General features: G+C 36.4%; 1 protein-coding gene across 3 annotated transcripts in view; it reads right to left on the minus strand.

The window, feature by feature from the left end:
* LOC149532677 (lipid-binding serum glycoprotein family protein) overlaps window positions 1-25564 on the minus strand; it is a 106903-nt gene that overhangs the window by 45101 nt on the left and 36238 nt on the right. The window contains exon 1 of one of the 3 annotated variants that reach the window (XM_089807442.1): window positions 21671-21838. The exons of 1 other annotated variant lie outside the window; for it this stretch is intronic. In XM_089807442.1, the coding sequence (XP_089663568.1) occupies window positions 21671-21823 (153 nt within the window). In that variant the 5' untranslated portion in view covers window positions 21824-21838. Of the gene's footprint in view, window positions 1-21058; window positions 21839-25564 lie in introns of those variants that run through there. One more of the 3 variants, XM_089807441.1, reaches the window with a different exon arrangement.

Below are 25564 nucleotides of genomic sequence, written 5' to 3' on the forward strand. Positions count from 1 at the left end.
TTCACTTCATCACAAGGAAAATAACTTTCGTTTATACCAAGTCCTCAAAATAATTCGTTGAGTCAACCTTGAGGCTTTCCCAATTAATTACAATAGGACCTTATTAAGATAACACGCCACATTACATCTTTTCACAATTACATAACATTGTTGGCTCACAATATTTACAACTTCTCACACATGCGACCTCCGACTTCGTGCACTTATTGATGTCATCATCAAGTTGTCTTCTTCCTCTGTCTAACTTTGGTCATACAGATTCTATCCCTGTTAGAAGATATAATCTAAACATCATAAACTACTTCGCGTGAGCTCTGTCTGCAAAGTGTCTTATGTAAATCTTGAATAACCCTTACGAGTCTTTGACTTTCTACATGCGCTCATAGCCATGTCATCAAGAACATTTCCCTAATTGCACTTGACCTCATCTTCAATCCTTAATCCATACGATCTCAATCTTTATCTAGTACTCTACCAATCTTCTTAGTATGTTGACGTCAATGACAAACATAGTCATGAATGTAACACTCAGTCATGCTATCAATCTCTCCAATGTTCTAGCAATTCTAGAGTACTCCGCCATAGGAATATCATTAGCATTCATGGTAATACCCCCTATTTTTGTATCCCATGGGCATTATTCATATACAAGTGTGTCTAGTATGGCCTCATCTGCTCCTACAATTTCCTCTTTGCCCCTTCATCATAGCTTTCTTAGTCTCCTCTCGCTTGCAAATGAAGGATGTGAAATGTACACCTTCGCCACCTAAGCATAAGTTGGAGCAGAGCCCTGCTCCTAAGTTTTAGTGTAGGAAATCACCTCCTAGGGTTTTCTCATCTATATTAGATCTTTTTGTTAAGAAGGTTCCAACTTCTCTAGAAATTTTTACCGCCCCTTTTCCAGAGGTTGGCAGTATACCTATTTTTGAGCCTCTAATTGAGTCACCTTGTTCTTCTTTAAAGTTAATGTCATGTCAACTATCTTCACAAGATAGTTGGCCCTTGATTCACATGAGTTGTTGACTAAGATCTTGAAGCAACCTCATTCTTGGCTCTATTTGCAAGTGAGACACCCATCACTACTTTAGCTAATATGCCTATTAACGCATCCAAGAATAGAGGATCCCCAAAGGAGATATGCAACCTTGCATCAAGAATAAGCAACAATGGAAATTCCCAAACAAACTAACAAGAAATGAACACAAACATTAGAAATGTCATTAGGTTATCATCAAGTTTGTAACATCCCCTATTTTGTTTAATTTTAAACATTCTATATACTTGTTGAGACTTAATGCGAATTTGAGTTGGTTGGTTAAATTTGTTAATCATTATGGTTTCATGTGGAAATGAAGTGTTACTTATTAGTTATGATTTCATGGAACTAGAAATGTTGGGTAATCATTATGTGTGAATTGGAAATGGTTATTAACATGGTTATTGTTATGATAATTTTGATTTCATTGATAACTTGGAAATGTGTTATTACCATGATAAATTTCTTCTTGCAGGAACACAAGGAAGGGGGAAGCATTGCCAGAGAAGGAATTGGGCATGAGGGCATCAACTTGCCATCGAGCCAACAGGGATGAATCCTAACCACCATGGCTAGGGGAAATGAACTAGACAAGCACGTGTATACCAATTGACCACCATGAGCTCACCAGGTCAACACGTTCAATAAGATAATAAAAATATTCACTTAAGCATGAACAAGCTAAGAACAATTGTTATCTTTACATATTGAGTTGACCTCAAAACCTCCTTGTAGCATCAGATATGTTCTAGTATAATGATACCACGGTACTCACATGTAATTGTACATATACATACATATAAATGTACATATGTGTATATTCAAATGACATACATGTATCTGGGTATACTAAAATATGACGTATACACAAAAATACGTATATTTAGGATGCTACATATAAGTAGGTATATGCGTACGTACATATACAATTACATATAAATACGAGATGGTGTCATTATAATAAAATATAAGGAGCAGATTATTGTTTCCATCCTATGTCAATACTTAACTATTATTTCCATTGGCCTTTTCAGCCTTTAATTTCTTTTATTGGCTTTTGAATTTTAAATCAAGAATGTAACGTCTGCTGCTACCTTTGGAGTCACCTTGTGTGTAACTCCTCTTGGAGATTATAATTTGTAATCTAGAGTAGCTTGAAGAATGAAATCAATATACCATTCTATGCTCTGCATTTCACCTTATTTATTCTTGCAATTATTTTTTGGCAACAAGTCATTCCAAGCTCTTCTCTTCTCCTTCATACCAGCAATCCTAGCCATAGTAGGGAGTTTAACTTACACAAATTGGGGAATCATTCCAGGCCTTTGTGAGCTACTATCTAGCAGTTAAGATTGACATATCTCTATCTTTGCAGCCTGCCAAGTTGAGCACCTTTGTGCTCTTATCTTTCTCATTTTCTCACGAAACTAAAGCTTTGAGATCAAGCTTGTTGCATGAATGTTTAAGAAAATATATATATGAATTGTGCCAGTAGGACTAAGATCTGTGATTGACAATTATTACATATGTTAGAATTATCCAATATGACTTATTTAATGATTAGTACTAATCAAATTAAGTGGTGCATGCAATCGGCCTGTTTCAAGTCGATCTATCAACTATATATTATCTTTTTTCGTTTCAGTACCTAAATTAATTGGAGAAGTAAACCCAAACTGTGCACTCTTATACAAGGGTATAAATAGTATGCCTCTCAGATAAGATGAGGCACCATCACAGAAAATTAATAATATCATCTTGTATTACCATGAGGCCTTTTCTAATATCTACATAGGTCCAAGTTGGGCAAAGATTTATTGTCTAGGGTAAATAGAATTTATCCAAGATTCATGGACAACCGCACAGAGATTCATCATGGACAACTAGTAAGGTTGAGATGAAAGGTGTAGGTTGATAACAACTAAATGTTGAGAATACTTGCAAGACAACAGGTGGAAATCTGTACAAGCCAAATAGTAAATGAACATAAGCAAACATGTTAAACTGACTCAACTCGTGGTGGTCAATAGGGTATAGGTCTTGTTTGTCAAGTCGAGTGGTGGGTGATCGGGTACAAAGTGCCCATACAAATCCTTGACCAAGGTAAGTTAGTGGCAGTACTTGTTAGGATCACTCGAGGTCAAGGTACCATGCAGACAAATAGATGGGCTAATGGGAGGGACTCCATAGTCTAGCCAGTTGTATAATTGACACTCTAACACTAGGATGCTCAGGTGGCAAGACCAAGTGGTCTCCCGTGCCTATTACCGCGCAGGGTAGAGCCATTCTAGTTTTAAATGAGAGGGGATACAGGTGGTTCGTGGTTGGCACATTAAGCCCTTGATAATGCTTCTCCTTTCCACCAAATGCAAGAACTTACGCCAGACAAAGTTCAAATCTGCCTTCTTAAGCCTTCATGATATCGGGTATCTTCTTTTATATGTTATTCAAGTTCGGTTAATTATGAAATTGTCATGTCACTATTATAAATATTTTCTTCGGATTTGAATAGTATTGGTCAGTTGAACTCTATAGAAAATGATCTCTCTTTTCCATTAAGTAATGGTTAGTTATGATGACAATTATAAATTGCATTTGTTGGATGAATGCTCTTTTTCAATTGTTAGCTAAGATAACATAGTAATTCAGTTACACCGTTATAATCGTTAACCCTCTTTCATATGAATTATCTATTATAACCTATGTTCCCCGGCGAAGCGTACCCAACCTAAAACCCGACATTTCGGAGACAGGACATCGCGGGGACGGGGGGAAGGATATGGATCATCCACCAACCATCCCAAAATGTCCCCTTTTTTCAAGGGACATTTCGAAAACTTGGGGACATGAGGGGGACAAAAGGGGGAGAGCCAACCGTACCCGATACGGAAAGGGGACATCTAGACGTCCCCCGACCGTACCGGGTACGGTCGACCGTCCCCTATTTTTGTATGCTCAAAACTTTTTAAAAAAAACATTAAAAAAATATTTAATGCCTCCTTGGTCGGCTAGTGAGCCCCACTCCTCCAAAAACCCTAAAATGTATATAACTCCACACATTTAAGTTGTTTTAACAATTGTTTGGTTTTCATTTTATGTTGCAGTTGCCTGAAGTTTTCATTTTGCAAGTAAAAGAGGTAATTTTTTGCTTCCAAGAGCTTGACCAAGGGTTTGATCTTCTATTTTGTCCACTAAGTAAGTATAAAACTCTTTGTGCTTTCATCTATAATTTTTTTAATAAATTTGCAGCTTGCAAAGTCTGATTTTTTTTAATTTTTTCATTGTTTCAGCTCATATATCTATTCAATTGCATATTTAAACACAATGAGCAGCAGTGGGAGTACAAGTAGTAGTAGTGAAGAAGAAAATGTAGAGGTTGATGTTACTAGTAGTGACACTAGGCAAAAACCCAATCCTAAAGCTGATTTGTTTAAATGCCCTTCCGCCATTACGAAGAATTTTGCAAAGGGTCCTTTCAATAGGAAAAAACCTCTTCTCCAATATGTCACACCTCGGCCAAAAGATAAAAAGAATTCCGGAGGGACTAGGGTGTGGGATTGTCATGTTTGTCTTGATGATTTTAGGGGCAGCTATACAAGAGTAAAGTCACATTTTTTAGGTGTTTCATGCCAAGGAGTCAAAGCTTGTCCTAACCTAACCGATGAACAAAAATTAAAATGCCAAAGATTGCACTTAGAGGCTGAAATAGAGGGGCAAAATTTGACAGTGACATCACCGTCCATTCCCTCATAATCATCTAGGCATATTTCATCCGCCATTGGTACTAGTGGCAACCCTAGTGGGTCTAGAGGGAAGAGAAAGATAAGTAGTGGTGAGAAGGGCTCGGTGAAAAGTATGTTTAATGCATAGGCAAAGGAGAAGTGTGAGGCATCCATTGGTAGATTCTTTGTTGCTAATGGTATCCTATATAATGTAGCCCGTTCCACTTATTATAAACAAATGGTGAGAGATATTTTGAGCATGAATTTCTCATTTGTACCCCCCAGTGAGCATAAGCTACGAACCACTATCCTAGATGAAGAGTACTCAAAGGATTTGTTGCTTTGTTATTTGAGGATATGAGACGCACTTGGGTTTGGACAGGCTGCTCTGTTGTGATGGATGGGTGGACCAATGTTAGACATCGGCCACTCATCAATATCATTGTCACATCCCCTGCTGGCTCTTATTTTTTGAGAGCCATAGATTGCTCAGGAAAGAAGAAGGATGCAGATTTCCAATTCACCATTTTGCGAGTTGCCATAGAGGAGATTGGGCCCTCTAATGTTGTACAGGTTATCACAGATTCTGCACCTGTGTGCAAATCAGCTAGTTTGATGATAGAGGGTGCTTATAGGCACATATTTTGGACCCCTTGTTGTGTTCATTCCTTGAACAATGCATTGAAGGACATAGAGAAGATTGAATGGGTGAAACAAGCGGTGCTAGAAGCTAGAAAAGTGCAAATGTTTATTTGCAACCACCGCACTTCACTTGCTCTATTCAGGTCCTTCTTCTCTAAGAAGGAGTTCCTCAAACCAGCCGAGACAAAGTATGTCAATTATAATTATAGTTTACTTTTAGTTTGTTTTAACTTTAAGTTATTTAAAAAAATTATTTATAAGTTTACCTACATGTGATGCATTTTGTTTTAAATTTTAATCATTAATGTTTAAGTTTAAATTTTTAAATTTTAATTGTTGCTATAGGTATTGCACATATTTCATCTTGATGGAGAGGATGATTGAGGTGTATGAGGCCCTTCAATTGATGGTGGTGAATCCAGAGTGGGGACGATGGTCTCATTCTAAGTCCTTTGAAAGAAAAGTAGTGAGGCAAAGGATCCTTGATGAGAGTTGGTGGTCCACAATGAAGTAAGTTGTTGATTTTTAAATTTACTATTACTCTTTTTCTTGCTGATTTTCCTACTAATAATCTTAAAATTCTTAAAATTCTAATTTTGATTTTTATTTTTGTTGGCATCTTGATCTTGCAGATATATTTGCTTTGTCATAGCACCTATTGTTGATGTCATTAGATATGCTGATACTAATGCTCCTAGTTTGGGAGAGATCTATGAGACTGTTGACAGCATGTTGGGTAAGATGAAGAGAATTGTTGCAACAAAGGATCCTACATTGGGCTTTTATGAGGAGCATATTATGCCTATTGTGACGCGAAGGTGGAACATAATGAATACCCCACTTCATATGGCAGCCTTTGCTCTAAATCCCAAATGGTATGCACAGATGGGTGGAAGGGTCCTCCCATGTGATGATCCTGAGGTTTTGGATGGCTTCACAAGAGCAATTGATAAGATGTATTCAGCTCAAAATGCCTCTACTCTTCGTGCACAGTTCCTTGACTTCACCAACCTTCGTGGCCCAAACTTGGATAAACCACAAGCAAGGTTGGATAGAGTTGTTTTGGCACAGAGGGATCCAATTGGATGGTGGACCTGGCATGGGAGAGATACACCTGAGTTAAAGATACTTGCCAGTCGCCTCCTTTCACAGGTTGCTAGTTCCTCAGCTGCAGAGAGGAATTGGTCCACATATTCATATATCCACTCTATCAAGAGGAATAGACTTACCTCTAAAAGAGCGAAAAAGCTAGTGACAGTGCATCATGCTCTTCGACTTGCCGATCATCAAACTCCAGAGTATAGGCAGACACCAGCTTTGCGATGGGATGTTGAGCCTGAGGATATGGCCTAGATAGATGAGGATGACACAACACCAGGACTGGTTGGGGTTCCATTAGATGAGACTGTGCTTCCTGTGGAGGATGACAATGAAGAGGACTCTGATTTTGATGCCATGGCAGTAGAGGCAGAATAGGAGTAGCAGTTTGCTTCATTTTCTATATTTTGCTTTTTGTGTTGAACATGAACATGATTATGATACATTGATAATATGATACTTATTACTTTATGGCAGCCCTCTACCCTTTGGGCCTATAGCTTTGGGCATATTTTGATTTTGATTTTCAGATTTATCATGCTTATCATTATGAGTTTTATGATATTGACAATTGTTAATAACTTAATGTTCATTGTTCAATGTTTTCTGATATTGTATTAATATGCATTTTGACAATTGGGTACTTAAATAGTAAAATCGGATATTATTTCGTAGATGGCATTCAAATTTTGTATGTTATGGTTCTATTATGTTTAAATGACATGTTTTGTGCTTAGTTTCATATGAATGACATGTATGTTTACAAATTTCAATGTATATTTTAAAATTTCCCTATATATATATAGCCGTCCCTGTTTGCCATCCCCCCCCGGTCTCCAAAATCGTGGAAAAAATTTGCCATCCCGAAAACCCATCCCGCCGTCCCCTGCCGTCCCTGTACCGAAAACTTGAGGTAACATAGATTACAACTATCTTTCTTACATGTGAACATGAGAAGTACCTATTATGCTAGTTGTTAGTTAAGACTAGAAAAATTGGTATGTTACAAAGTTGTCATGGAAACGGAAATCTTACATCACCATTGTCAATATACAACTGCTATAGGTTCACAGCTTATCATCCCTCAAAACTATGAACAAACATACCAGAATCATCCCAATTGCTCCTAGATTTATTCTACCTCCTAATCATTTAGCATACTTGTTACTTCTTCCACCACCTTGCACTCTCAAAAACTAGAACTGGTACCCTACTTATATACAAGATCGCCAACACAAGTTGACTTATCTGATCATTGATTTTTAAGACAAAGGAAACATATTACAAACAAATAGATCGAGACACAAATCATAAAAATGGCCCCAAATGAATACATCGTGTCATGCAAACATATAGGAGGGTCAATGAAACATATTACAACATAGTACAATGATTACACATTGGATGTCATAAATCTCCATCACAAGCCGCCACTCGCTACCTTAACCATTAGAATAGTAAAGTCAGTAGGATTGGACCAATTTTAAGATAACATCATCTAGAACCATTGGAACACCATGTGAAGCTGGACAAAGGATCCCCATGATGCCTAGGCCACACCATCAATACCGCAAAAGAAAATGAGCCAACTAGATCGATCGCAAGGTAAAACTCCAATTTTGCCCACAACCCCTCCAATTAATGTTGATGCAAGTGTTCAACAAATCTCTAGTAGGAAAACCTCCAATAGGTATTCACCAATGCTACTACTACCACAACCTTTGTTCCGATCAAACTTACCGATCCATTTATATCTGCCCCGATCATCACTGCAACTATCAACCAATATCTACTTTATCTTTTGTTGTTTGACTCCACCTTTGAAATCACTCAGCACATCAACCTTCACTCCACTCTCAAGATTTTGCTACTCATCTAATACCACTATTTCCCCAAGTACTTTTCAGTATAATCAATGTTTGGTTGTCACTAACCTTCAAGTTTACTAGTGCATGCTTGTATTTCAAATACTTCAGCAACTGTACAACTTCAGAAACTTTATCAGCGACATGTTGTGAATTCATCACCTTTTGATCCAAAATAGTCTGATCACCTATGGTGTAAGTTCTCATTCTTAGGTTCTTAGCTTTCATTGCTTCATCCTTCGAAGGAAGTAAAGTAAATCTTTTGCCATTTTTTATGATAGAAACAACATTCTTTCAGCAATCATAAATAGCACCAACATCATATTGCCAAGGTCTACCCAACAAAACATGGCAAGTACTCATGTTAACCACATCAAAAAGTATCTCATCTCAGTAAGATCCAATGTTGAAACCAACCCAATATTGTTCTTTCACTTCCACCATGTGATCATCCTGAAACCAACTTATCCCATAAGAAAAAGGATGTTAGAGTCTTCTTAGTCCCATCTGTTGTACCATTTCCTAATATACAAGGTTATTTGTACTTCCACTATCCATTATTACTATCAGATACAAGATAACCACTATACAAGGTTATTTGTACTTCCACCATGTGATCATCCCGAAACCAACTTATCCCATAAGGACAAGGATGTTTGAGTCTTCTTAGTCCCAACTTTTGTACCATTTCCTCAAATACAAGGTTATTTGTACTTCCACTATTCATTATTACTTTACATTTGCCACCAGAGTTGCAAATAGTTCGGAACAACTACATTCTTTGCACAGGTTATAGTTCCTAATTAGTCAACATAACCCTTATCAACATCAAAGAATCTCATCTCATGTATAGCTTATCTTCTATGTTCCCCCAAGTTTCCGGTACAAGGACAGCGGGGGACAGCGGAACGAGTTTCCGAGACGGTAAACTTTTTTGGCGATTTTCGGGACGAGGGGGACGACAAACGGGGACGGCTATATATATATAGGGAAATTTTAAAATATATATTGAAATTTGTAAACATACATGTCATTCATATGAAACTAAGCACAAAGCATGTCATTTAAACATAATAGAACCATAACATACAAAATTTGAATGCCATCTACGAAATAATATCCGATTTTACTATTTAAGTACCCAATTGTCAAAATGCATATTAATACAATATCAGAGAACATTGAACAATGAACAGTAAGTTATTAACAATTGTCAATATCATAAAACTCATAATGATAAGCATGATAAATCTAAAAATCAAAATCAAAATATGCCCAAAGCTATAGGCCCAAAGGGTAGAGGGCTGCCATAAAGTAATGAGTATCATATTATCAATGTATCATAATCATGTTCATGTTCAACACAAAAAGCAAAACATAGAAAATGAAGCTAATTGCTGCTCCTATTCTCCCTCTACTGCCATGGCATCAAAATCAAAGTCCTCCTCATTGTCATCCTCCACAGGAAGCGTAGTCTCATCTAATGGAACCCCAACCAATCCTAGTGCTGTGTCATCCTCATCTATCTGGGCCACATCCTCAGGCTCAACATCCCATCGCAAAGCTGGTGTCTACCTATACTCTGGAGTTTGACGATCGGCAAGTCGAAGAGCATGATGCACTGTCACTAGCTTTTCCGCTCTTTTAGAGGTAAGTCTATTCCTCTTGATAGAGTGGATATATGAATATGGGGACCAATTCCTCTCTGCAGCTGAGGAACTAGCAACCTATAAAAGGAGGCAACTGGCAAGTATCTTTAACTCAGGTGTATCTCTCCCATGCCAGGTCCACCATCTAATAGGATCCCTCTATGTCAAAACAACTCTATCCAACCTTGCTTGTGGCTTACCCAAGTTTGGGCCACGAAGGTTGGTGAAGTCAAGGAACCGTGCACGAAGAGTAGAGGCATCTTGAGCTGAATACATCTTATCAATTGCTCTTGTGAAGCCATCCAAAACCTCAGGATCATCACATGGGAGGCCCCTTCCACCCAACTGTGCATACCATTTGGGATTTAGAGCAAAGGCTGCCATATGAAGCGAGGTATTCATTATGTTCCACCTCCGCATCACAATAGGCCTAATATGCTCCTCATAAAAGCCCAATGTAGGATCCTTTGCCGCAACAATTCTCTTCATCTTACCCAACATGCTGTCAATAGTCTCATAGATCTCTCCCAAACTAGGAGCATCAGTGTCAGCATATCTAATGACATCAACAATAGGTGTTATGACAAAGCAAATATATCTGCAAGATCAAGATGCCAACAAAAATAAAAACCAGAATTAGAATTTTAAGAATTTTAAGATTATTAGTAGGAAAATCAACAAACAAAAGACTAATACTAAATTTAAAAATCAACAACTTACTTCATTGTGGACCATCAACTCTCATCAAGGATCCTTTGCCTCACCGCTTTTCCTTCAAAGGACTTAGAATGAGACCATCATCCCCTCTCTGGATTCACCACCATCAATTGAAGGGCCTCGTACACCTCAATCATTCTCTCCATCAAAATGAAATATGTGCAATACCTATAGCAATAATTAAAAATTAAAAATTTAAACTTGAACATTAATGATTAAAATTTAAAACAAAATGCATCACATGTAGGTAAACTTATAAATAATTTTTTAAAATAACTTAAAGTTAAAACAAACTAAAAGTAAACTATAATTATAATTGACATACTTTGTCTCAGCTGGTTTGAAGAACTCCTTCTTAGAGAAGGACCTGAATAGAGCAAGTGAAGTGCGGTGGTTGCAAATAAACATTTGCACTTCTCTAGCTTCTAGCACCGCTTGTTTCACCCATTCAATCTTCCCTATGTCCTTCAATGCATTGTTCAAAGAATGAACACAACAAGGGGTCCAAAATATGTGCCTATAAGCACCCTCTATCATCAAACTAGCTGATTTGCACACAGGTGCAGAATCTGTGATAACCTGTACAACATTAGAGGGCCCAATCTTCTCTATGGTATCTCGCAAAATGGTGAACTGGAAATTTGCAGCCTTCTTCTTTCCTGAGCAATCTATGGCTCTCAAAAAATAAGAGCCAGCAGGGGATGTGACAATGATATTGACGAGCGGCCGATGTCTAACATCGGTCCACCCATCCATCACAACAGAGCAGCCTGTCCAAACCCAAGTGCGTCTCAATTCCTCAAATAACAAAGCAACCTTTGAGTACTCTTCATCTAGGATAGTGGTTCGTAGCTTATGCTCACTGGGGGGTACAAATGAGGAATTCATGCTCAAAATATCTTTCACCATTTGTTTATAATAAGTGGAACGGGCTGCATTATATGGGATACCATTAGCAACAAAGAATCTACCAATGGATGCCTCACACTTCTCTTTTGCTTGTGCATTAAACATACTTTCCACCGAGCCCTTCTCACCACTACTTATCTTTCTCTTCCCTCTAGACCCACTAGGGTTGCCACTAGTACCAATGGCGGATGAAATATGCCTAAATGATTGTGAGGGAATGGATGGTGATGTCACTGTCAAATTTTGCCCCTCCATTTCAGCCTCTAAGTGCAATCTTTGGCATTTTAATTTTTGTTCATCGGTTAGGTTAGGACAAGCTTTGACTCCTTGGCATGAAACACCTAAAAAATGTGACTTCACTCTTGTATAGCTGCCCCTAAAATCATCAAAACAAACATGACAATCCCACACCCTAGTCCCTCCTGAATTCTTTTTATCTTTTGGCCAAGGTGTGACATATTGGAGAAGAGGTTTTTTCCTATTGAAAGGACCCTTTGCAAAATTCTTCATAATGGCGGAAGGGCATTTAAACAAATCAGCTTTAGGATTGGATTTTTGCCTAGTGTCACTACTAGCAACATCAACCTCTACATTTTCTTCTTCACTACTACTACTTGTACTCCCACTACTGCTCATTGTGTTTAAATATGCAATTGAATAGATATATGAGCTGAAACAATGAAAAAAAATTAAAAAATCAAACTTTGCAAGCAGCAAATTTATTAAAAAAATAATAGATGAAAGCACAAAGAGTTTTATACTTGCTTGGTGGACAAAATAGAAGATCAAACCCTTGGTCAAGCTCTTGGAAGCAAAAATATTACCTCCTCTACTTGCAAAATGAAAACTTCAGCCAACTGCAACATAAAATGAAAACCAAACAATTGTTAAAACAACTTAAATGTGTGGAGTTATATACATTTTAGGGTTTTTGGAGGAGTGGGGCCCACTAGCCGACCAAGAAGGAGGCATTATATATATTTTTTATGTTTTTTTTTTTAAGTTTTGAACATACAAAAAAGGGGGACGGTCGGCCATACCTGGTACGGTCGGAGGACATCTAGACGTCCCCTTTCCGTACCCGGTATGGCTGGCCGTCCCCCTTTTGTCACCCCATGTCCCCAAGTTTTTGAAATGTCCCCTGAAAAAAGGGGACATTTGGGGACGGTTGGGGGATGTCCCATACCCGTCCCCCCATCCCCGAGACGTCCCCATCCCTGAAACGTCAGATTTTAGGCAGGGTACGCGTCCCCGGGGAACATAGCTTATCTTTCAACAAGTCCAACCTTCTCTACTCGTTCCTCATGTTCTACTAGGTTTAGTTCACCCATGCTAGAACCAACCAAACATTGGAAGGTTCTATGACCAACATTTCTACATTATAAACAAGTGCCTTTGAATTCCCCATTGTGTTTGCTCCTTACCTGAAACTTCTAACACCAGTTTATCTTTGCCTTTATCAACAACTGGTTTATACCTAACCCTAGGGGTAACTAGCGCGCTCTTCAACTTATCTTTTACCTTTAGGGCATGGTAATAAGCATCTCCAATTGTACTAATCCTCAACATACTCAAGTTATCTTGAGTGTTAAGTCTCACACCATTAACATATCTAGCCACCTTTTCCTTGGATGACTCTTGGTGCTTGGACCTAATTGTCATCACGTGCTCTTCTTCCTAAGATCTTAAAAATTCATGAAACGATGAGTGATCAATATGAGGCTATGATACATATGTCTTGAAGTCACTACTATTAATTCTACTGGCCCTAGCCAATTGGATCCCCTTGTTTATTATTGATCTTGTTGATGTTGTGGTTCCATGAGCTATTTCTTACAAGGTAACAATGCATGGAGACATCACATTATGCTTTCATGATACAACATCTCTTCTCCTTAGAATGACTTTTGTTCCCCTTTGTGGAATGCAAATCATTCTAAGGGAGGCCTATTTGTCCATCTCCTAATCTCATTTATATTTATCTCATGATCTCTTCCTTATCTCGATTTTTATCTAATCTCATCATGTGATCATATTTGTTGCCTAGTGTGTGGGCCAAACTATTACACTTTGTTTATGATCTTTTATACCTAATTATCTTTATTTGTGGCTTAACACTACTTGTTGAAGGCCAATATTATGATATATGATCCTCGGCATAACACAACTTGTCACCCTCAACATTGTCTAAATATCTTTGATCACATCTAGTATTTGATCTCAATCTCAATACCTATGATCAATTTTTGTAACCATTTTCACTTTCATCTAACATGTTTGTTGTTGTGACGATATCACTTAGCATTGTCTCACGAAGGTTTGACTCAGGTCTCTTCCCTTGGGGCAACTCCACACAGCTAGAAGATTCTACTTCCCCTTCACATCTTGGGTATATCTCTATTGACCCTCTCTCTACTAAAGATGCATCACTTTATAATATGCTAGCTAAAGTGAAGGCAAAATGTAACGTCATAAGTTGCACACAATGCAATTTTACATAGTATAGGCCTTTTGCTTTAGCTAAATCTAAGACAATGTCAACCTTCCCTTTCCATCAAACTGCCATGTTTGTTTTCCTAACCATTTGGACCTGATTATTCATGGACACATACATATCGTGGAGACAACCGTGGACCACACTCTCATCCTCCAAATATCTACAGCTGAGTTGACCACTGAATTATTATCCTCTAATTCATGGTAATGTAACACCCTTGTGGGCTCACACCAAAATCGAGACAATGCCCATTCCCTTATACCTTGCTAAATTGGCCTCATTTCATGAATCTTCTCATATTCTTGCATTCTTTGGCTCATTCTAGTTGCTTTCCCACACTTTCACTAGCATTCTTGCACTTTCTATTCCACCTTCCAATATGATCAAAACACCATTATCAACTACCAAAGCTTTGTTGACTTGGAAGGCACCACCATTCCTTGTCCTAGTGAGCTATGCCACTTCTGGTCTCAAAGAGAGGTGATTTGTTTGTGCACTTCATTGTCCTTTACTTAGCATATCAATTGTTCTATTTTGTTACAATTATCTCTTTCATCCCCTGGATCAATATAGTGTTTAGAGGTTGTTTGTGGACGTGGAAACACCAAATGAAGTTTTGACCTGGCAACCCTCTAAAAACAACCACCCCAAAAAATTTGCCCTCGGTTGTGTGTAAGTACAGAGGAGAAGGATGGAGTTCACACTGGAGGCTTCATAGCTTGGACTTGTAGTAAGTATTCTTTCTCCTTTGTCATTTCAATTATCTCTTTGCTAATTTGTACTTTGCTTTTATTGTTGTTTCATTGCAATTAGCATGTAGAACCAGACATTGGCTGTTTGGCACCTTTCAGTATGTCTCCTTGAGCTCTGTTTGTACAGCACATCTACACACTGCACTGTTATCCTAGACCCACCCGAACACCCTTGGCAAAGAGCTAGCAAGGTCATCTGGGAGGTCCCGATAACTTGGGTTTTCATTTTCTATAGTATAAGTATTTTTATTCTTAGCCTTTGCAGGTCACACATATTTGTTTTAAAATGAAAAAACATAGAGGTCATACTGCCCCGAAGGTTTGCTCCAAGTGGAGAGTTAGATTTCATGTCTTCGGGGGGTTTAACTACCCTTCGCAGTGGTTTGATTTTCCTCCTCTACACACTTGACCTATCCACTTTGTTTTGATATTGTAATCATTCTATGCAAACAGCTTGTGATCGTGCTACCACAGGGCTCAATATCATTTTTCATATCGGATAGCAAAGCGCCTACTGCTCTCATCATAATGGAGGCAGCATGAATAATAGTGCAATCTGCAGAGAAGGGTAGGCTCTATGTGTGCAATGAAATATCATTGGAGATACAAGGAATCCGAAGGATCATCCAGCCAATAAAGGAAATTGTATTTATTATCTGTCTGCTTACTAGCTCAATGGCACTTGCGCTCCAATTTGCGCAACAATTGAGCTCCACGACCTCATAAAGGCAAAATGCCTCATCTAAATCTTGCAATATCTGAACAGGTAAATTAGCCCGAAGATGTAGCAAATGGCAGATGTGGCATCCAATGCCCATAAAATCAGCAAAATGGCTAGGGTTTGCAGGCCTCTGGATTCTGGCATGCTAGCCATTACATCTTCTTCGCTCATTAATATCTCTGCTTCATTTTTCAACATACACTTCACAAGTTTTTTTGTATCTTCATTAAATTTTGCTCCAGCCACAATCTGATTTTGCACCATAATTTCTGTTCCGACTGCTTGTTGATTGTAATACCTTCTACCATACCATAATTTCTGTTCCGTACTCACAATCATATTCACAGTCAAAACACAAAAGAAAACTAGGTGCAATTAATTATATCCTTATGGGGATAGTTAGAAAACTTGACTTTCAGAAACCAGTTACAATAATGAGTCTTAGAAATGAAACACATAATGAAAACTGTTTCACATGTGATGGTGTGAACATCTAAACTCGTGAAGCGAAATTTTCAGAATATGACCTGCGAGAACTCCTGAGTTTGCATTTTTTTTGTGCATTGCAAGTTGTGAAGTTCTGGACTGTAAAATTGGGTATCAGTTATGGTAAAGCACTTTTCTGAATCATGGTAAAGGTCTGATCGTTCATGCCTATGCATTATAATCCTCCCCTCTCACAGGAATGATAGACCTGCAGGTTTCTGAATCTGTGCAGAAGCTTCTCAAATATCAGGATAATACCTGGTATGCCCGCTTAAATAACAAACTTCCCTAATTATGTCCTCTATCTTGTCCTCCATACAGCTAATAACATGCTAAGAATATCAGCAATATGGAAACAAAATAGTTGTGTTGGATTTACATTCACAGCTAGAGTATCAAATCTAATTGTCGTAACCGTTACTACAATTATTTCATACGATTAACATGTGAGTGGTGAAAACATGCTCAATGTTTTGTAAAATATATATCGCTTCAAGCGAAATGCATTGTACACTCGAATTTCATTATCAATAAAATGAGCTTTTGTTGTGTGTGGTTGGGTTTTTCCCTTCATTCTCGAAAGGTTTTCCCAGGATATTTTTGTGTGTCTATTGCATCTTTTTTGGTTATTTGTTATTGCTGTTTTTTTCTGATTTCTGGATTAAAATCCAACATGGTAATCAGAGCCAGGTTCATTGTACCATGGTCTTATGGAGCTTTGAGAATCTGGTACTGAAATTGTTGAAGTAGCCTTGATTGCTATTTTTTTTGGTTATATATTTCTTGGACGGTTACCAGATCATATGATAATAAAGATGTTGCTACTTTTCCTTTTAATCACCGTCATCAGTTCATTTATCACGATATTATCTATGATTGTGTATGGTTTGAGTGAGCTAATTTTTGTATTGGTGCTATGAGGTTTCCTGTTCTCTATCAGCTTGTTTGGATGACCATTTCACTGAATCTGTAGTAGCAGTCTTCTGTGTTCTGCCATGTGTCTTATGGGAGAGCAAGGCACAATATCCCATTTGTCACAGTTATGCCAAACGGATCCCACCATTTCTCAATCAACTTGACTGTGGTATTTCTTGTCATCAATAAGGCCATCAATCTAATGCAGATGTTCGTGGAAGGAGTGTGGAAAATTTTCTTGCTGCCTGTTTAGAGAAGTCTGATTGGATATCCGTGACATGCATAGTATCTTGATGATCATGTCTTTCATTCTGGGGTTGAACGGTCTTTTATTGAATTAGCATATAGAATTTTTTTTCTCAATTGTCAGAGGAGAAGTGGTCTTTTGCATGTTGTGTATCAAGGCCTTGGTTTATTCAAGTAGGCTCCTCAAAAATTTTGACTCTGAAACTACTCATGTGGCATGCATTATCTAAGCTACTCGTGTGGCATGTATTATCTTTGCTGAGTAATGGCATACCTTGGAGATGTTACAATTGGATTCACGTCGGCGGCTATGAAGACACATTGTAACAATACGCATACTGGATTCTTGGGAGATAAAGAGTCACCGACAACAGCTACACCTGGACATGCATCGTGTGGTTGATGAAATCGTGCAGTTCCAACCTATTGTTGTATGATTCAATCTGCAAGTCACTCTTCGCCTGAAGTTATCCCTGGACCCATATGATCTGGTTCTACGAGTTTACGACCTAAGCTCTAGTCATTTGGAAGTATTGTGTTTTGCTTTGTCGGCATCCAGATATCGTCTGGGATTTAATCTATCTATTATCATGCATGGCTCATATGGACTCCAGAAGTTTCTGTTTGTGCATGGCTCTATATCTCTCTATTTGAAAAGATCACCATATTTATTCTCGCTTGCAAATTTTGAAGTGTCATTCATGTCTCCTTCGTTGGAGGGGTTGAAAAGTTATTTCAAAATTTACTTTGTTTTGGAGTATGAATTCACCCTGCAGTGTGCGCTCTGCTTGAATTTAATGTGTACAGCATTCGCTTTGAGGATTTTTTTTGGAACCTTGCAAATTTTGTGTATCAAATTTGCCTTATTCTGTCTCCACTTGGTTAATGATACAGTTGGGGATAGCATTTTTATGTTTGTAAGAGTCTGCCAGATCAACCAACCTTATGTTTATACAGACATAAGGTGACAAATCAAAGGTTTTATGGCCATGAAAAGAATGGCATCAATCTGTGAGTGCCGTATATTATCTAGAGTTTCTATCGTCGTGTCTCCTCGGTGTGATTTCATAGTGCAGTGTTTTTTTTTTTCGTACTTTGAATTACTACTGGATTCATGAGCTGAACTGAAGAAAGTGAAGAAGAAAACTACAACGGGCGTCTGTAATGATTAAAGTATGCTTCCAGAAGAAATTAAAATAAAGAACTCATCAAATTTCCAGGAACAACGAATATCTCTGTTGCAGTAGTATTTAAAGGGACTTCAACAGGATACAGGTTCTAACATCAGAATCACAGTATCTATACCTGATGGAAATGACAGGTTGTCATGAGATCTGCATTTTCAGGAGAGATTTTTCTGGCTTAGTTGATTATTTTTTCTTGTTTGATGTGAGTGGTGAGATGGCATCGTCTCAGCTGGCTCATTATAAGGAGTCTGTCTTGATAACAGGGCATCATATGTAGACAACATTTCCATGATGTTGCATTCCATATACTGTATCTGACGGTAAAGGCTTTCAGTTGAATTTCTACTGGAGCCACACCAGGGGGAAGTTGATTATACGATGGTTCTGGTTTGCAATATTCATGCATTTTGGATGCTAAGACTCTTCTTGAGGAAAATCAGCAAAAGAGATAAGTATCTCATTTTGAATATTGATCATAAACTGGTATCTGCATTTTTATATAATAGGTTTATCTCTCTTGGTTGCAGGACTAGGATGCAACAAGAATTTATGAGATGAGCTAATATTATGAAGATGATGATGTTTCTTCATTGATGGTTCATATTTATGTTTAGAGGGAGATGTTCAATCTCAAAGGGAGGTAACATCAACTCTCTTATTGTGGTTGTTCTTGTTAAGAGGGAGTGTTTATGGAATCCCCGTCATTTTCATTGATATTGTTGATATTTTGGTATTATAGATGTTGAGACTTACGTTGGAAATGAGTTTCAGCTATGATTTCCATTTATAATAGGTTTTAGAAACTCTTGATGGAAACGAGTCTTAGCTGTGTTGCATTTCTTGTTGATTATGAATTCTTACTCATAATAGTTATAGACCTGATAACTCTTTCACTCTGGGAGTGAACATCATGTTGAGAGAGTCTATGATGGCATCACGTTGAAAGATTCTGTGATGGGAGTTGGAAATCATGTTGAGAGAGTCCATGACTGTATCACATTGAGAGAGTCCGTGATAAAATGCTGGTTGTAAACCTTAATAACTAGTCATGTTCAGAGATTCCATGACACCTTGAGTGAGTCGTAATCAAAGGTAATTGTAATTTTTGCAGTTTTTTCATGTTGAGTGATCACATGATTATGAGTAATTGTCACAGGACTATCATGTTGAGCAATTCCATGATATTTAACAATGAGTAAATTGTTCTCTTAGTGTCATGTTGAGAGATTCCATGGCAACATCATGATGAAAGATGGTTGTGTTTCTTGCAGGGTTTTCATGGTGAGTGATTCCATGAATTTTATAGTATCCATATAATTAGATTTTAATCATTGACATTTTGATTGCAGCCTTGTGTGACTGTTCAGCTAAAGATATCTCTCTAGCTAAGAAGGAGAGTTGAAGATTATAGTTGCAATAGAGATCTTTATCTCTAGAAATATGGACGTTATTATCATTTTGGTGACCTTCAGCTGAAGAGGACACTTCCAATTAAATTGTAGTATTAAATATAAAGACATGTCATTTGACATGCGTTGAGGCATGAAAATACAAATAGTTGTTTATGAAAATAAAATTTATGTTTTGGGAAGTTAGAGAGACATTCGATTAGAATGTGAAGTGTCTCTCTTTATGTTATATAAATTGCTTCAAGCAAAAGGCATTGTAAACTTGAATATCATTATCAATAAAATGATCTTTTTGTTGTTAGTGGCTGGGTTTTTCCCTTCATTCTCGAAAGGTTTTCCCAGGATATTTTTATGTGTCTCTTGCATCTTTTTTGGTTATTTCTTATTTTATTTTTTTCAAAATTCTGGATTAAAATCCAACATGGTGGACATAATCTCTGGCACGGTGTGCACCAATCTAAGTTTGTTGCCAGGATGAAGCAAAGGCAGATTTTTTGAATGTGAAGCAGTGTAAAGGCAAACTAATTTGATTTAGCCTGTGATCTAGATCCTAAATCCTCCAAGCCCGTCTACACACATAACAAACCAAAGACAAGCAAAAGCCCAATGTTGATTGCTTACAAGAAGTGTAAAGGATTGGTGGACATAGTCTCCGGTAGCGTATGTTCAAGTCAAAGCTTGCAGGTGTATATCAAAGAAAGGTGAGGCAATTTACAGAATTTTTAAATGGGAACTAATGTCAAGGCAAATTCATTTGGTTTGTTCTGTGATTTAGACGTAAATCCTCTAAGCCCATCTATACGAACTGATGACAAACAAACGCCCGATGCGTGATAAATGAGAAGATCCATCTGACTACAACTATCATTCACGGAGTCATATTTCGATGGGGTAGGGAAATGCGAGAATGTGACACAAGGGAAAGCAAGTCTTAGAAACAATATGTAAATAGGTAAATTACGCACATACGGGGACGGAAAATTGGGAATGCACCTTCATAATCATTTGCAAGTACTATAACGATAAAAAATGATCCGACTTGATGAGAATTTTATTAGCCGGTTGTGCTTTGCAAGTAGGAAGGACAAATCTCAGACAGAACTGTTAATATTAGAATAGCTTGTCTTGCATCTCAGGGTTGCATATAAAATATTTGAATAGTCATTCAGCGCGATTTACAAAATTCAAGGAATCAGAGACACCTTACCGTCACAGAAGCTCGTCCTTCGTCAGATACCGGGTAGGGCACTAACCAGGTTGTATAGTAATATTTCCATTGCATAGTCAAATTCACCTCCACTTCTGAAGTTATAATGTTGATTCCTTCCGAGCCCAATTGAATGGACGACACAGGCACTTCAACGTTGACAATGGACGAATTATATACTTCCGCATTGAAGTGGGCAATTAACGGCACGTACAACGATTTTTTTATAGCAGGTATTTGTAAGGGAACTAGAGATTGCAGAGCCTGCTGGACGAGAATGTATTTGACAAAGTTAAGGCCTTTTTCAGAGACGGTGATCTGCATAAATCCTCTATCCTCTGCCACTTTTGAAATTGCATAGGAAAGACCCTGACACCCATTAGATATTCCTAAGAATAAGAGAACGATCGTATTAAAAAGATGTCTACCCAGCAATACCATGGCTGTTTTTATTCAGACATCAAGCATACCCTGTGGGGAGCAATGGGAAATTAACTAATCGATTGAAAGAAGATTTGCCGGAAAGATCGCTGAACATATGGTACAAAGATGAAGGAAGAAGATTTGCCCACGCTTTGAACTAAGAAGAGTATTGGTGGCATATTCGTTTACCAGGCGTATACATAATGGAATCCCCGATAACACGTTAGCGATGGACGCCTCTGTAATTATTTCCACGTTGTGTAAAAAGTATGATTTCCCAGAAACAGTCCAAAAAAACTTATTTTCGATGCTGTCCTTATTCAGGGCATTTCGGGCTTCCATAATTTTAACGGCTCTTTGGACTCCTATTTATGGTGGGACCATTTCGTAGAAGGGTGCCTGCATTGTTACGAGTGTTTGTTGGAAATTTAAAAGCGTAAGAGTTTTTTAGAAGTATTGATGGCAAAATTCTTTAAGAATCTATAGACAACTTTTTAAAATTTAGGGTGTTAAATATTTAAATTTTATTTATTTATTTATTTATTTATTTATTATAAATAGTGGGAATACTTCTAACAAGTGTCATGGTAGAAACTAAAGTAGAAATAACAAATTATTATGTTTTTTCTAATTATTGTAAACTTAATAACTTTATTATAATTAGAAACATTAATGATAATTAAAAAGTTTAGAAATTAAATTATAATATCCAAAATATTATGAGTTCATCTTAATTTTAATTAAATGTAATTTAAGTAATGAATAAATTTAATAATTACAATTCTTCGTTTTTATAATGGTGATAATAAATAATTTTAATTTTAATATAAATAGTTGAACACTTATAACTTATAAATTATATTTAATTTCAGTACTTATTTTAATTTTATTTGTATTATTTCTTAATCTTCATTTTATTTTGTAAATATATTTTTAGTTATAAATGATTAATAAAATTTAGATTTGGTCTTTATAACATATTATGTTTAAGGTTTAAAATGTTAAAAAAGAATTACATTCTGAAATTTGGAGGGAGCAAACATAAATAAATTTGTTCTCTTGAAAATTAATATATAAGGGGTAAGTCGGTTTAAGCCAATTACATTAGTAAAAATAATTTTTATAATTCAAATATTTTAAAATATTTGCACTCATACTATACAAGTATGCAATTTATTATTAAAAAAATTATAATAAAAAAATTGTGATTGGATGATAATGATTTTTTAATCACTAATGACACAAAGCCTAGAGGTAGTTTTCTAAATATATTGTTTATTTTGATTGTTCAAGTCATTTTAGTCTATTCTTTGGTTGCAACATTTGGTTCCCTTTTTTATTTAATTTATTTTATCCTTATTCTATTCAATTTTTTTTTAAATAGTTTTTTTTCTTCTTGACCTCTTATATGGATCACCTAGTTCACGACTAGACTTTATTCAATAAAAAAATAAAAGTAGTTTTTTTTTAATAAGATTATAGTGTAACATTCATTGTTTTTTATGATTAGCTTCTCCTTCATAATTGAAAATATTTGTCTTTGTATTTTGGACGTGTTAAGTGTTAATTTCTTAATGCCTATTATAGATAATATTTAATATAATTTAACTAATAATAATAATAAATAATTTAATGAAAAGATAATAATTTACTAATAACTAACTTTTATGGATTATTTTATCTATAAAAAAAAAATTAAATTTTAAAAAATTGAATTTATTTTTATTCTTATATGATAAGATACCCCATACTGAAATTTGAATATAATTCTCTTGCTAACAGTGATCTTAGCCTTATGTTCAAACATTTTTTTGTGATCTAATCTTTAAACAAAATGCAAATTGGCGACACAAAAACAATTCCAAGTTTCAAGGAGTAAAAGATAATTTCATTTTAATAAATTAATGCTTGTGTAGTAGAAGGAATGCCTTCTAACTCCTCATGGCAATGGATGATCAAATAATGTATATATTAAAGTTATGAATTAAAACAGTATGCCTTCTTAAACCCATAAATTCACATGGATGGGGGAATATGTATTATCTCAAACAAGGCAAAAATGTTGGAAAGTTGGCTAATGTGAATGGTTACATGTTGTCATTAATAGCAACACTATTATCAGTTAAGGTTGCTTATGTTAAGGAAAAAGTTTTGGTATGATATAATGAAGAAATTGTCTAAGTACAAATTAGGAAAACTATCACCAATCGTGCAGTTTGAGTCACACAGTTTCAGTCAAGGAGCTTCACTAGAAGCAAATGAAATGCCACAATTTTGGAATATGGTAAAATAGTGAGTTTAAATGATATGTTTAAGATCGCTAATGTTAATATTTCAATATGAGATTTGGGTGAATACCATGAAGACGGTATATTCTCGCATAATCGAATTATGTGGTAAAGAATGGAAAATTGGACTAAGGAATTGAATTGTCATGACAATTCAAGAAAGTAGTATTGTAGGGATGACATCCTAGATGTTTACCCTCACTTAGCATATTGAGATAAAAAGATTTGGAAACGTGTTACACATTTTGTTATTCAGGCCAATCGGACAAAGTTAAAGAAAAGGGTATATATAGAGATAATTTTGATATGTGAAGGGATATATAATTATGTTATGGTATGATTATGTTATGTGAGCTTTGTTTATGTTAGGATATATTTGTTGGTTAGAGAAGAGCAGATGAGCATTATTAGATGCAAGAAACAAATATGGACTAATCAGATATTTGAAGATATCAATAAAGTCAACTTTGGTATGGTACATATACCACTTGTATAAGTTGTTTATTGCTGTAAGAGCAGTGAGCTCATTTTGTACAACTCCTAACAAGGTCAAGTCCTCTAACAAGGAGAATTGTACTAAATGTTTGTAATAGAATCTGAAAAGGGATGAAACTCTTAATAATGTGTTCTTTATTAGTATGTCATATTGTGGGTACTATCCCCACCACAGTTTTTCCCTTGGCCAAGTTTTCCCTAGTTAACAAAATATGGTGTTATGAGTTTCTTTGTGGCATGCTCTTATTGTTATTCAGATTATTTGTTTATGCATTTTATGGTCAATTGCTGAAATTATCCAAAGTTGAATTGAAAGTGTTTGGGGGCATACAACTAGATTTTGTAGATTCAATGGATTTATGATTAACATCAGAAGAATGAATTACAATGGAAGAAGAAATGCTAATGTCAATAGAACACAATATGAAAGCATTGACAAGACATTTGTGAGAGAAGGAAGTGTTGTAAACACACAGGTATGGAAAGAAAATGGACAAGTATGCACAAAGAGAAAGATGGATGCAATGCCTAGGGTTGAACCTTCTACTTCAACCTAAATAGCTAGCATAGCTATAGGGGAAGCACTTTACCAAAAAAATATTAGGCCCCTTGATCGATAAATTAATGTATGTGAAGTTAACTATAGGTATGTTAGGCATCATTGATATTGTATCTAAGTTCACCGAATGTTAATTTGATGGTTTCGAAGAACATTGTAACATTTGGCATGTTTTGTAAATTGCATCAACTTTATGTACTTACATGGAATGCATTTATTGTAAAAGTGTTTTTCTGATGATTTAAAGGGAAAATTTGAGTTATTCATCACCATTTGAGCATCTTGAGACTACAGAGAGCCTTGAGTGAAGAAGCAAAGTGATTTGAAAGTGTTTGTGAAGAAATTGGTGGATGTCCTAGTGGAATCGTAACGAGGTATCTTAATCATTACAAAGTTGTTTTAAGCTTCTATTTGAGGCTAGATAATCATGGACAAACCACAACTATATAATGTCAAGGAAATACCTAGGTATTAGTTTTAAAAATACCCATTCAAATCAATGTTGGATGACCCTACTGGTGTGTTTTCCCGAACCCCACAAGGTGTCTTACATGTAGAAGACATTAGGGCCTATATACATTGCAAGGTAGAATCAATTGGGAATGAGGACATAAGGTTAGACCTAGAGAAGATATATAATTCTGACAAAACCCTTGAACCAAAGTTTGCACACCTAGAGAACTTGAACATTTTGAAGTATGTAGACTATGAGGAATTTGAAGAACTTCAGTGGATAAGGGT

The sequence above is a fragment of the Cupressus sempervirens genome, chromosome 10, assembly GCF_028749045.1.
Source record: "Cupressus sempervirens isolate cs-2001-9-10 chromosome 10, ASM2874904v1, whole genome shotgun sequence".
Taxonomy (NCBI): Eukaryota; Viridiplantae; Streptophyta; class Pinopsida; order Cupressales; family Cupressaceae; genus Cupressus; species Cupressus sempervirens.